General features: G+C 40.3%; 1 protein-coding gene across 1 annotated transcript; it reads right to left on the reverse strand.

Moving 5' to 3' along the window:
• Positions 1–1126: 1126 nt before the first annotated feature.
• Positions 1127–6997, reverse strand: SEM1 (SEM1 26S proteasome subunit). Its single transcript, XM_079300465.1, has 3 exons — positions 6829–6997; positions 3158–3251; positions 1127–1319 (listed from the first exon to the last, which is right to left on the reverse strand). The coding sequence occupies exons 1-3, from the start codon at positions 6902–6904 to the stop codon at positions 1277–1279; spliced, it is 213 nt and encodes a 70-aa protein (XP_079156591.1). The 5' UTR covers positions 6905–6997; the 3' UTR covers positions 1127–1276.
• Positions 6998–14864: the final 7867 nt, after the last annotated feature.

Raw genomic sequence — 14864 nt, forward strand, 5'->3', positions numbered from 1 at the left:
TTTAGTTTCGCAGAACCATTCAGATGGCAATGAAGTTCTCAGTCTATACATAGCTATCTTCAGAAAGCAGTAAGGGTTGCATTGAATTTTCCCTTCACCATTAAAACAATACCCCCTAATAATTTGGGGGAGGGGAAACTTCCTCACATTTTGCATTAATCAACGTATTATAAGATACTCAGTTATTTAGTTAACAAGTTTAAATAACAGCATGTCCCTCAACCATACCTTTATTCTGAAAGTTAAATTTAAGTAACAAGCCTCTGTTTTTCTAAGTGAACACCTAAAAAGTAGCTCATTCAAATTCCAGGAGTATGTAACTATAGTTGCCCCTTTATTAAAAAACCCTAAATTAATTTGGAGCCATGGCTGCCATATCCCTCTGTCTTTGCATACACCAGCTTTAACAGCTCCTTTGGGGAGTGTTCATGGAAGTGGTAATAGGTGTGGTAATTTCCACTTTCTGTTTTCTAGTTCAGAGAGTAATTGAATCCAGTCACTGCTGCGATATCTTTCTGGCAAATCTTGGTTGGCCTCCATGAAATGAGTTGGAAGTTTGATTTCCGTTCTCAGCAGGCATGTTTGTGTGATACAGATGAACTGTTGTAACTGGCAAATTGGAGGCAGTTTCAGCAGAGATTCCCAGGATTAAATAAGTGCAAGAACAGAACTTTCGCCTCCAGAGAAGTCTCCTCTTTAACAGTCCTGAGAAATGATAGGGCCAGATTGGAGAGTTTGGATTTCTGCTGTTGCAAGACACTTTGAAGTCTTTTTTATTAAACCAGCACTCACACGAAATGACTAAGAAAAAAAACCCCAAGTCATTATGAAATAAAATGCTGAGGCAAAACAAGCTTTATCCCTCCCTAATACTGCTTTCCATCTCTTGCTGCATTTTAATTGGAATACACAAGTATTTTATTTCCTGTGACAGCAATATTCATTAGTCTTCATTCTGGTTACACCTGTTTAGCTCCCCATGACAGCAGCCAGCCAGTGCAAGAGCATCAGCCACTGACAGACCATTACTGGCTTTTTAGGCAAGTCCGTGAATTCTGCCACACAAGACATTTCAAAACCAAAATACAAGGTACCAGGTGAGTAGAGGCTGAATGTATGACTAGGCTAAGATTAAAAACTTTATTTTTTATACAAAACAATAATAAATCCAAGCAGATAATGAACTAAGTGTGTCTTCTCATTTTCCATCTTTTCTTCTTTTCTCAATAAAGTCTATCCACAGTTCAGTGTTAAACCACTCCATATTCTGCAAAAACTATGATGTTTCCATCTTGTATCCATGTTTTTCTAATTCAGCTCTGTATAGAAAAGAGACAGATATATTGAAACACCTATACAATACTGCTAGATGCTTGATCTTTTTTTAATATATTACACAATATACAATCCTTTTAAATAGCAATGTCTTGGTATGAATCAAAAACTGCTTTTTGATTCAGACCAATAACCTCAACCTTACTTACTCTGTAGTTCTTGAACCCCAGTTTTTTATCTTAGATCACTATAAGTGTCTTCTCAGTGAGAAGTTCAAGTATTTGTTTTAATCACAGTTATTGCCCTCTATATGGCACCCACCATATGGCACAAAGCACCACCTATATGCCTGCAACATCTCCAAACTCATTAGAATAACTAAAATATCATCTTATACAAATTCTCAAGAATCTTATACATTATTCTCAAGATTTCTTTAACTTTAGCAAGCTCACTATTCTATTTTACTTAAATCCATATACTTCCAAAACAATTGTATGTTGCTTTTTTTTCTTTTAGAATAGTGCAGTCTGGAATTTTTATTAATGTCTTGGTGCAATACACCTTGCAGGGAACAATTCCTGCCATCCTGGCCATTATCACTCCTGCCCTGTCACCACTTTGCTTCTCACCTGCCTCTGAACCAGCCAGGATGCACCCTGTTTTATCCCCTAGTCTTAGCATATGTGTATCTGGATACAGAAGTACAAAGCTCTACAAATATTTTGGGTTAGTTTGCACATTTAGTAGTAGGACTTTAAAAGTGGAGGACTGCAGCATTTGCTTTCTAGAGATGAAAGAAACATGCTACAACCAGCAACACTGCAAACCACTATACAGTCACCAACACCACAGGCTGCAACTAAGGCCAGTTACAGAAGGTCTGTCTATATCTACCAAGAAATATACTATTTCTTGAAAATCTGTTTCATTTCATGTTTTCCAATATTACCATTTAGCAGTCTTTGAACCATATATAAAATAACTATACCAACACTTTTTTTATGCAGAAGACACAAGAATAATTGCTTTTCCTGGAGTACAAGGGAAATCAACCCAGGAACTGTTTAAGCAGGCTGTATTACTGACAGTTTGCTCCTCATGCAACATACTGAGGGATTAATTATAAAATCTGGCTTTGTTCTGAATGCTTGAAACAATTTAAGTTATAATTATGCATCAGTAAAGGATTACTGAAACTACAAGTGACAAAGAGGATTAAGCAACTGGTTTAGAGGTACACAAATTGCTATCACTTTTTTTAAAGCATGTAATTAACAATTACTTTGCTATTGTTGCTCATAAACAGTATGTTCATCACATAGGAAAGAACCTTAACATAATACAGATCACTAATCTCCAGAAAATTTGCCCATTTGGACAAAGAACAGCAGTGCTGTTTTAAAGCACGGACATAAAACGGTAACACACTTTGCACAGCACAGAGCACAAAGGGATAATCTTGGATGCCTTGCCATAAATCTTGGCAGTACAATTCAGAACTTTCACACACACATAGAAAAGTCATTAGAAAAGGACCCACTCCTGTTAAATTGACAGTGTCAACTGTGTCTCAGCTTTCCATGATCTTTGCATTGTTTGCACAACAGAGCAAAATTCTGTCACCACAATGCCCTAAGACGCATTTCAGTAGAATTATTAAAAAATGAAATGCTGATCAGCATTACAAGACTCCAGAGTTCTGGAATCCCTAAATCTAAGGCTTTAAATAGAAAAGCAAGAAGTTGAGCTTTCATTTATTTCCATTTCAGATTTTTATTTTATTCAAGTAAGCAGATTTCAAGCTTTCAGATATTAACTAATCAACTCCATTTTAAGTATTTTACCTCTCTTCTGGAACAGTAAGTTTAAATAAAATTACCTTAACTGATTGGAGAAATCATCTTCTACATTGTCATCATCCCAGTTGTCTTCCCACACATGTGCATCTTCATCTTCATCTAAACCAGTCCAATCTAAAGACAGAAAAGGAGGTCTAAATATTGTATGCTGCACTGCTTTGGTACCATGTCTTACTGACCAATTAGCTCAGCCACAGGGAATTCTGGTAAATTTAACAGAGAAGTCTGGACCACATTCAAGTGTTTATGAGACAGAAAGATCTAAAACATCTCCCAATTTCTGCAATTACAACAAAAATGAAACTTGTTGAAAAAAAAATCGTTACACACACATAATGGCTTGCAAGATTAAACATTCCTAAGAGATATTTTGCATACTTATAGATAAACTGTAGCATCATCCTTTCAGATTTGTATTTAAACACCTTTTTCAGATTACAAAACTAAATATGCATCAGATGCTTTTGCCAAAACACAGACACATTCTCTGTTCCCTCAAATCAGATGCAGCCAGTCTATGGACAAATGACATAAAACTATCTGTGATGCAGAAGCAAAGGCAAATTGAGACAAGCATCTGCAAAAACCACTTGATACCTTTAATCAGCTATTTCTAGTTCCCAAGACAGCAGAAGCTGCCTTGCCTTTGTAGGGAAATACTTTATGTCCCTTTACTAACCTTATCTGTATTTTTCCTATAATAAAGTTATCTGGTACACCACCCTTGACAAATTACTGATCACACATTTAATGCTTCGCTATTAAAAAAAAAATAAAACCAAGCTAAAAAATTTAGAAAAATAATAAAAATAAGAGGCTCAGAATCACTATGAAAACAAAAGTTAGTTTACTTGATTTTTTTTTGTTTCTCAGTTTATTCCTACTCAATGACACACAGTTTTTCAAATGTTAAAAATAAAGAGAAGCCTCTAATTCTGACACTTGCAACTTTTTATTTTTCAAAGTCTATTAGTGTATTTAAAGAGATAACACTGTTCTTCCCCTTCTATTCTAGTAAGCCATCTGCTGCCCAAGCACAGAAACCTTTGAGGACTAATGCCTAAATAACATTAAACACTCATGGAGGTATGGGGGACGCAGGGGACAAAGTTAGTGGGGTAAAACATCAAAAACTATTTCATTGTGAACAGCCAGCTTTCCAAGAATGAAGCCTGGTCTTTGCATTTTCTCCTCCTTCTTCTAACACTGACAGGCAACAAAATTAATATTTGAGATTCACCAGGACAGGAAAATCCATTTGTCACTGATTAAAGACACATGTGTGGAAGGCATTACAATTAAATTTCCCTACTCAAATAAATTATATAATGGGAAAAGATGAAGGAGCACAGAAATTGTGCTGTGAGAGCCAAAGGAAAAAACTGGGAAGGTGAAGAAAAAATGCTGCATACAAAAATGCTTTATTTGGTTGTATTGCTAGTCGCTCAAAGGGAAGGGCTTATCCTTTAGAAGGATCCCAAACAAGCTTTGCCCTTGCCAATTTATATTCCATTCCAAAACAAAAAAAACTCTACTGGTTATCTGGATTTTGAAGAGAGAAAAAACAAAGGTTAACCAACTTAAAATTAACACAGTGTCAAACTTTTCTACCTACAAACTTGAAAAAAAATCTGCCAGCAACTCATATCCAGCACAACAAACTGCAGCTTCAGTCACAGAAGATCAGCAGGGGAGGCTGCAAAAAGATGCTCTAAATCCACTGAGGAAAGAGGAGCCAGAAAGGCCCATGTCACCTTCCTTGCTGGTGTGGGGAGGAGAGTGAAAGTAAAGCCTAAATAACATTCTCATCTCTGTTAGACAAGATTCTATATCATCTGTATATTGATACTATTACCCCACAATTGTACAATACAGTTATTACTCCCTGCTACATTATAGGCCTGTGACTTTTTTTTTGTTGTTTGTTTACTTTGTAAACAAAAGTTAAAAAAGGTAGAGCATTATCTGGGATTGAAGGTATTAATATCACTTGAGAGTCCACTATTAAGTATTACTAATATACACCAAAATTATAAGCTTGTCATGACTGAACTCCTTAAAAATATATTTCTATATGCTGATCAGTGATTGTTTTATTTTGCACTTGGAAAACAAAAATCAATTTTCAGAGTTTTTTATTCCCTGCTCTATCAATGTTGCATTTTAATATTCTGAAATGTACTATACAAAAAATTCTTAAGTGACTCATTTACATGTATTTTCATCTACTATAGTATACTTATGCTATACTTCAAAGTATCCTATAAAAATTGGGTATGTCTGGTTTTGATATATAAATTGATTTCATGAATTAAGTACATTTTTAGGTTGGAATAAACACCAAAAATCTGTGTTTTCATCACTTAACACAGATTTGTATTATCTAATTTCCTTTGGATAAAAACTGGGTAATATTTCTATTGCTAGGAAGTGATGCTTTAATTTGAAAGAACAATAATTTGGAATGGGCTTGAGCCCAGTTATCACAGTTCTTTCCTAAGTACTGGAGATAACAAAGTGGTCTGAAGACTCAACATCTCAAAACTATGACCATACTTAAGGATTCAAATGGACCCCTTTAGAGGTTATTTTCTTCAGGAAAGAATATTTAGAAGCCTGATGATGGTAACTTTTTAATAAGTCTCTGTTTCACCCAGAAAGCCTGCACAGTGCTTTGCTTTAGCATTACAGCTAGAGTCAAGCAAAACTAATTTCACCTTCTGTAACAGCAAGTCAGGGCTCTGCCCAATCCAAGCTCCAGAAACTTCAGACACTTCCCCTATTGTGAATATTGAATTGACATTAAATAAGAAACTTTTTTTTTCCTGTTTAGGAAACACTTATGAAAAAGAAAGAATGATCTTTTAAGTTTACTTTAGCTAATATCCTAACTATGTCACGAACTTCCTCGGTGCATAAAATATTAATTTTAGCAGTACTAAAGGGTTCAGAACACCTAAGGCTTTTAAGGCCACAGAGAAACCACATGCAATAAACACATTAGAGAAAAAAAATCCTGATGTTACATTCATGATGATATATATATATATATAATTTCTCATGTTCCACAACTTAAGGCAATCCCAGAATTAAGGGCGTTATAGGGAAGCCCTAATAGAGATGCTCCCAAGACCATCTCTGTCAAGAGACAGTGAGTTGTTTTATTGAATTTAACTTCCTTATTAAGCGTATCTGTATGAAAAGCAAACTAGCATGTACATATCCGTGCTTCAATAGGTAAAGAGACTCAGAGTAACTGCAGAGCGCAGTATTTCATTTTCACACGTTTTTCCACCTTGCGCTCAGTTTCCAGCCCTCATCCCCGCTCTCCCTTGCGATTCCCATCTCCAGTGCCAGAAAGCAGCCAGTATCTCCCGCACAATGACACAGCACTTCCAGCGCCGTGACAGCGGCACCGAGCCGGGCACGGCACCACGACCGCGCTGCAGGGGCTCCGATGGCTGCAGCCCCTGCCGGGCGGGGCTGGGCAGGGACCCGCGGGAGCGGGGCAGCCGCCGGGGCGCAGCCGGGCCCTGCGGAGCGGCAGCACAGCAGCGCCCGCGGGCAGGCCCGGCGCTCTCGGCCCCGCTCCCCCCGCCGCTCCCGCCCGGCCCAGGCCGCGCACGTCCCGCCTGCAGGCCGCGGCCTGCCGCGTCCCGGCGCCCCGTCCCGCGCCGCCCCCGCCCGGCACCTTCGGCCGGGAACTCCTCAAACTCGTCATCCTCCTCCAGGAGCCCCAGATCCACCGGCTGCTTCTTTTCCGACATGCTGGGCCCGCACCGCGTCCCGCCGCCCCGAGCTTGCTGGGATCCCGCGGCCGCCGCCGCGCCTGCGCGGCTGCGGGCCCGGCTGCGGCCGCGCCTGCGCCCTGCGGATGGCGGCACGGCCGGCCCCGCCCGGCCCGGCCCGGCCCGGTACCCGCGGGGAGCGCCGCCGCCGCCGCCGCTGCCTGGTGCTGTGGGGAGGATTAGCGAGTTCCCTGCCACACACACCAAACCGCACAGGCCGCTGCTGAGCGCGGCTGTTTCTGCGTTCGAGTATCAGCCTTCTATCTGCCTTAATCTCAGTGTCTGGAGTGGTGGTGTTGCAGTTTTTTGCCTTGTGGCTTTTAAATGTTATGTTTCAAAACGCCAGGGGAGGTTTAGTTTGGACATTAGGAGGAACTCATGCACAGAAAGAGTGATGAGACGTTGGAATTGGCTGCCTTCCATGGAGGTGTTTAAGGAAACTCAGTGCCCTGCTCTGGTTGGACTCAATGATGCCAGAGGTATTTTCGAACCTAATTGCTTCTGTGGTTCCATGAAAACTTAAAAATAATTTTTTATCTTCTAAATTCCTTGTCCATCACAGAGAAACAAGCAAGCAGCTTGAGAGGGTTTGACTGAGCTATTCACTAAGAGTTTAGGCTGTTACATGAAAAGTAGAAATGCTATGGGCTTCTATTATTCCAAAGTGTATTCATTTCACTTAAATCTGAATTCTGTTGATGATTTTAACAAAGTCAAAGTTCAGCACTTACTAGCCTGAACAAGTTTGAGTGCATGGCAGCACTGGTGGCTTCTCTCCCAGCAATCATCTTACAACAATACTGCAAGTTTAGTGGAGGAGCTGGGATTTTTCCCTTGCTCTGTGAGAAGCTGATTCACAAGGCAATGACTTGCACAGCTGGGTTATGCTGTGTCCTGGACTTAAAGTCAGGGGAACCAGAAAACTGGTGTGGGAATTCATATATCAATGAGTTTCAGCCCATCATAAGCATGTTCTGGCATGCAGCCACAGGTAAGGCGAGGTGGGAAATGAGCCCTCTGCCAGCTGAAAGGTCTAATCAAGTGGTCACATTTTAGGGTTTTTTTGTGACAGAAGAACTGACTGACAGTGATGACTGAAATTATGAAAACTCTGCTTTAGTAGATCAGTATGGAAAATCTAGTTACAATTTAGCTGGGATTTTCAGCGAGCCGTGCATTTTAGAATAATAGTTATATTGCTCTAAGAGAGTACAAGATAAAGTCATAAGGTGGATAGGGGTCTGTCACATCAAAAGCTTGCAATGATCCATGATCATTCAGTTACTAAGGCTCATATTCAAGCCCTCTAGTTCTTGCCTAATTTAGAATTTGACTGAACTGCGAAGCCTGGATTACAGGGGGTATAATGAGATACTCAGTTGCACCTAGATTATCTAAGAAAGAATGTAACTTGGAAACTCCAATGGACAAGTAGCTTCAAGTATCTCTGAAGCAGGAAGCAGTCTGAACTTGTTTCACAGACTTTCCCTACATATCTGCTGTAAAGAGTCTTTTCTACTCCTTCTTTCTATTCCTTCTCTGCCAAGCTGCTGGTTAGGAAGCCCTGGAATGCCCATGAAAAGAAGAATTTGTACTTCCCAAGGGAATATGGCCAGCCACTTCACAGTGAAACAAGGAAAATCAAGGACTCCTATGCATTTCCACCCGTGGAGCTAAGCATTCCTGTATCACCAAAATCAGTTAGCCAAAAGTAATCTTGTGTTGCCTCAAAAATCTGTAGTGTCAAATTCTCCTCCTTTTATTATAAATCTCAAAGTTTTTGATGATTCTTTTAAATTTGTGGTTTCTGGAGTTCAGTTATTAAATAAGGAGCTTGGCTATTGTTTTACCTATTTAACTTGTAAAATGGCTTTAAAATAATGATTTTTAAAATAAAAATTCTAAATCCATTGGTTTAAATCAAATATCCCAGGTTTTGTAAGCCTGGAATTTCACTAACTTGTCCAGCCTTTTTAGGAGATGGATGCATGAATGCAGACCTCACTATAATTCCCCAAACCCTTTAACTCTCTGCTAGTAGGGTCTCCAAGGGCATAGATATCTGCAGTGTTGTGTTTCTCTCATCAAGGTATGCCTGTCCTCTGTTGCCTGAAGGATCTGATCTGTGAAGCATTCTCCAAACCAGCCTGCTAGATCTTGCAGGAACAAATTTGCCAGAAGGCAAAGCAACAAGGCTTACCTCCAGATTTCCACTGTGTCCAGGTTGGATTTGACCTGGTGAGAATGCTGAGTATCACAACCAACAGGCTGTTTGTTCATTGTTTGGAGACCAAACCCCTCCAAAGTATATTCAGGTATTTTCATTCATGGTGGAGCAGATTTGACAAGTGAACAACTCAGTCTGCAACAGCAAATAGCTTACCAAGGAGTTTCTCCTGGCAGGTGGTGGATGGGTATGACATACCATATCCCAAATATATGTTCCTAACAACCAGACTATACAGTAGGCAAACAGAAAAAACTTATTCTCCTGTAGATAGCTGTTAGAAACCACTATTTTTAGTTACAATCTTATGGCTGGGATTTCTTAGCAGAGGCACAAGATTAAATCATGTTTTCTTAAGGTTTTTTCCTGGCCTTCTTATGTAGCTTCCAGTCTGCAGGCTTTGTATATCCCAAACTTCACTGTCTCCAGGAAGCATGTGAGAAACTCACATTTCTGCACTGAGAAAAGATATCTTCAAATTCCACAAAGCATCACAGCATGCAAAAATGTGGTGATTCAATTCATAATACTCAAGCCTTTTGGGGGACCCAGCCCCATGGAATAGTTTTAATTCTTTAGGGAAAATAGCATAAGGATTCAGCTGTCCAGAACAGATTTTCCAATATGGAAAATTTACAGAAGGTTGTCCAAGCTCCAAGTATGATCAGAGCTTGATAGTTTCTGGATGGACCATAAAGAAGAAGAGTTGCATTTCACTATCTACCCTATGCAGCTGGAGTGGGGATACCTCTGAAGAGAATACTGACAGTGATTTTTGTTGGATCCTTCCCCTGTGACAGTCCCAAGACTGGCAGCAACATTTACAGTCACCAAGCATGTGTTTCACATGGACACAGGACACACAGATCAAGGATTAGGGAAGGCCCTCCCTACATTCCCAAAGCAGTATAAGGGACCTGCAGCCCCTGCACAGCACATCAGCTACATGCTGGTTTTCCAAGACCAACAGCCTGACAGTAGTGGGTGCTTCAGCAGAGAGATCTACATGCCTGTTGCCTGGAAATTAAAGGGGAAAAATTCCTATAGATTTCAGTGGTTTGGAACACAACTGTCTATATTAAAGCCTTTACTTAAATATACCCCAACTGGTTACATGTTAGAAATAATTGAACAAGACAATCTTGAGTAATTCATCAGTACCTCTATTATTCTTTCCAGAGCTGCACATCAGCTATTTACACAATATGATTTGTTTTAATTTTTTTATTCAGCATGTTTTATGCATTAGTATCAGAAAAGCCTGTCTTTCTCTTGGCAAATGTTGCTGCAAGTTGTCTAGCAGAGATGTGGATTATGTAGATTTATTTATTCAGAGTGTAATTTGCATAAATGAAAAATGGAAATAAACCCTTTTTTCAGAATTAAAGCCTTTTTTTCTCCTTCAAGGTGAAACAAAAATTGTGCGTAGTACACTCATTAAGATTTCCAGATTTTTTAGGTGGACTATTAGTCATTTCAATGCCTGGACCCATTTTCTTTGATTTGGATGCTTTAATGTCTGAAAGCATATTCTGAAGATAAGATTAAGAAGAGACAATAGAAAATAATGGAAATTAATTTGCTTATAAGCAGTCAAAGGCATCCTGTTGAAAAAAAATCTCAAAGCCATATGAAGTGTTTTAGATATATTGAGTAAACTGTTATTTTGGATGTCTGCATGGTTCCAGGCACATAGAGTGCCTATTCAGAAAAACCCTGTGCTGCAAAGGAAATTGGCATTGTATGTGTTTGATGCAATCATGGATCAATATCATGTGAAATCTGGGCAGAGACCTACATCCAATGGCCCACCAGCCTAGACACATCTGTCTCAGATCATTGGTGCCTGCAAAGCTTGTCTGGGTCAGAGAGGGTCTTATGGTCCAGGCTGTTAGATATCCAGGAATGCATCTAATTCCTGGGGCAAAAATAAACCTCAGGAAAGCTTATTAGCATTGTTACAATTCAGATTGTGTGAATTACTCTATGGTACAGAATATGTGTCCTGTAGCAAATTGGGCAGTCCAAGCAGTGATTAATGCATCCCAGAAATCTCTTCAGAGGTAGTGTTGTATGTGTCTGGACAGTGCTGCATTTCATGGTGTAGTTTTTTTGGATTAAATTGAAGGAAAAAAACATATCCTACATTCAGTACATCTGGAAGTGAGGAACGGATTGTCCTTCTTCTTTCAATAGCTCTGCACAGCTCTGGACCCATGGCATTATTCCTGAGGTCAGTGCCTTTGGTTTGCCACTATTTATTTATTCATGTCTGCAGAGGTCCTCTTTTTCTCTCCATATGCTCCATCATTTCCCAGCACCTCCTGGTAGCCCACCCTGCTCCCACAGCCATCCTTTCTCAGAGCTGACCCTCTCTGGGGTCAGGATGCGATTAGGTGGCTGCAGATCATAAGGAATATTAATCACAAGGAGCACTTAGATGTTGCTTTGCAGACTTCCTTATGTGAAATATGCTGTGGCAAGCTATCGGGTTACCAGTGGCTGAAATAGAAACAGTTCTCTCTTTGCCTTTGACAGTCAGAAGAGAGTTTGATTTATTTTCTCATTTTCACTCAGTCTAAAGGCAGCTGGGCAGTATTGCTGCAAAGCTCTAGCTGTGTGTCATTGTAATAGGGGCAATATGTTTATTCACTTCTGCTCTCTTCCTCTGTCTAATTGTTCTATTGTCTTTCTGTTTTCTCTCCACATTGGGGCTGACAAAATGTCTCCTTGGGTTTAGCCCTCTAGCCAAAACTTAACGGGCTCCTAATCAAGAACTAACACCACCAGCAGGCTATTTCCTGCCTTTGTTTACCATTTCTGGTATCATCTTTCTTCTCCTCTCAGTCCATCATTACAAATTTTCACCATTATTTTCCTTTGACTCTTCCACTGTATAGGATGCAGGAAGCTTCCTAAATATTGTTCCCCTTTCATTTTCTGGCCACTTGATTTCTGACCTCTCAGCTCTACACCCTGGATGAGTACCACATACAGCCAGAACCAGATTTTACAAAGCCAAGTAGCCCTGGGATAACTGTATATTCCATGTAGCTGTATCAGCAGAATGTTTATTGAGGAACCTTGATGCAAATTGTAAGGATGTTCTGAACATAAAAAGGGTAACCACAATGCTATTCATCACTAGGTACCTTTCACCATGACTTGAATTTCCATGCAAGTGTCAAGATTGTCAAGGTAGAATTCAATTGCCTAAACAAACATTTCTAAGGTCAGTTGAGATGCCCTAGAACACAGGGCCACTTGATGTAACCTGGGAGACCCTGGCCCTTCCCAACTGCAACTGGAGAAGGGGCAATATATGCCAAGGTTTCCAAAATAGCATCAGTTGCCTATGCATAAATGACTGAATTCCTATCATATTTTGAAATAATGGTGTTTTGTTCTCAAGTATCTTTTTTGTGTTACTGCAGACCTGACTTCATTTATCCTGCCATGGCTGCCCTGAGAACAGTACACTGTGGTAGCCTCAACAGGAGGTAGTCACTGCATAGGTTAGTATGACCTTTAGGAATCTGGTGAACAGAGTAGGCCTTTTTTTCCACCTCAAATATGCTTCTACCTTTACATATCTAAGGTGGGGCCAGGATGAAGTTCAACCCAAATAAAATCAAATGTTGTAGCCTGGGAATGATTATTAAGCATTATTTCTGATGTTCTGATAGGTAAGCAGGGTTATTCATTAGCAATCCTGGCAAGCTGTGGGACTTAACTGATACCTAGATTATTTCAAGAGCAGGAGTCAGGCCACCAAACTTGAGGCCAGCCTCATCTTAGGGCACTTCCTCAGACAGCCCCTCTGTACTTTCAGTTCAGAAAATACATAGATGGGCTGTTCAAGGTGGAGATTCAGAGCACCTGGATTTAAATACCAGCCCTGAAATGTAAATGGAAGGGACCTATCTCATCTGTGACTATATTAGGAGGACTTGCCCATAATTATGTATGAGAAGGCAGGAGATGGAAATAATGTCTTATAAGTTCAAGTAAGAGCAGTCATCCTTGTTGGCCACACTTCTTTGGCAAAATTCCTCCAGGGCATTAAAATGTGTCTGTTTAGCTCACTTAAGAGCTCAGCAATCCCCCCAGGAGCTTCTTGAGTGTATGTGGTGGGAGCTGGCACCAGCAGTGTGCATCACTCAGAGCATGCTGCTGGTGTTGGCTTTGCTGTGCTGGAAGGCAAGAGTGTACTCACTGCCCCTCCAGCCCCTTGGGATCTGCTTGTCACCAGCCTGGCTGTCATTCAGCTGTTCTGCAGTGTCACAGGCAGCACGGCCTCAATGCAGGGAATTTCAATTTAATTTATTGCAAATTAATCAGCCTTTTAATTACTGGTTTGTGTACTGAGGGGAAAAAAGAAGACATACACAATTGAACAAAAACTCAGGGAATCACCTATCCTTACTTTTCTTCAGGCTCTCCTTCAGTCAAACACCTCTGCTCCCTCCTTTCTCACCTCAGCTGCCTTTGTTTTCACTGCTGGTTCCCACTTTCCCTCCCTCCCAGTCCCTTCAGTGTGCAATTGGAGTCCAGGTATGTTGGTTTCTGCCCCTGCAATTCACTTCTCACTGCTCCTGTGCCCCAGTGTGGCCCATCCCTGGCCTGTGAAGAAGTGCTGTGCAGTTGGTTTACTTCCTATGCTGGCAGACACATCCTCATTGCAAACATGTCAGGAAAACAAGATGGGTCTATTTATCACATAGACTTATGCAGTTAATGAAAGGTGCCTAAGGTATGTTTTAATCCTGAAGCCTGTGTGTAGCTCCTGGAGATGCAGTGCAGGGCCAGTGCATGAGTGAGACCACCACACTGAACCCCCCAGCTCCTGTGCTGCCAGCTGCTGGAAAACAGACAGTGGTGCCCATGGCATGGAGAAACCCATAGAGCCCAAAGCTCCTCCTCATCCACTCTGCAAAACAGAGGATACCTCTTCCTCAGAGCTCCCATTTGCTTGCCATGTCTTCTCCACCAAGCATAGAGGTTGTGATGAATCATCAAGTGGTTTTCCACAGAAATGAATGAAGAAACACTGTGCCACCAGCAGAGGCATCAATTTCTTTCTGAACAAGGACACTCCTGAGACCTTTTATATCTTAGTCTTCTTTTTATCTTAGATTACCAAGTGAAGTTGGTGCAGTGTGTCAAATCAAAGCCACAGGAGCAATTTGGGCAAGTCCTGATCTTAATTCCACTCATCCAACCAGCTCTCATGAGTGTAGCTGTTGGCCCAGCCAGCTCTGGGCCACTGTATGTACAACTGTGAAAAATTGATAGTTATTTTTGCTTCTGTTAGGTAGGAACTTATTCTGAACTTTATAGAAAAATATTTTTCTATAAAATATATTTTAAAGAAAACAATATAAAACAAAATCTCATTGTCCTACTCTGCTTTTCAAAGAACATAAATCTTTTTTAACTATTTTTCTTAGCCCCATTGCAAATATAGAAGCATCAGCAACACCTGCTACACAAATGGCATCAGAGTAAATGGTGAGCATATGTCAAATGAATCTAAAAAAACAATTATTTTATTGAGAATGTATATTAAAATCCTTTTGTCTACATTGTACACACAGAGATAAGTTTAAATATTTCCTTGTACAGTACTTATTGTACAGATAAACTATACCATTAAGCAGGCTAATACAATAGTAATTATTATTCTACCATACAAAGTAAATTAGGATCACC

Source organism: Erithacus rubecula, assembly GCF_903797595.1.
Source record: "Erithacus rubecula genome assembly, chromosome: 3".
In the NCBI taxonomy this organism is placed as follows: Eukaryota; Metazoa; Chordata; class Aves; order Passeriformes; family Muscicapidae; genus Erithacus; species Erithacus rubecula.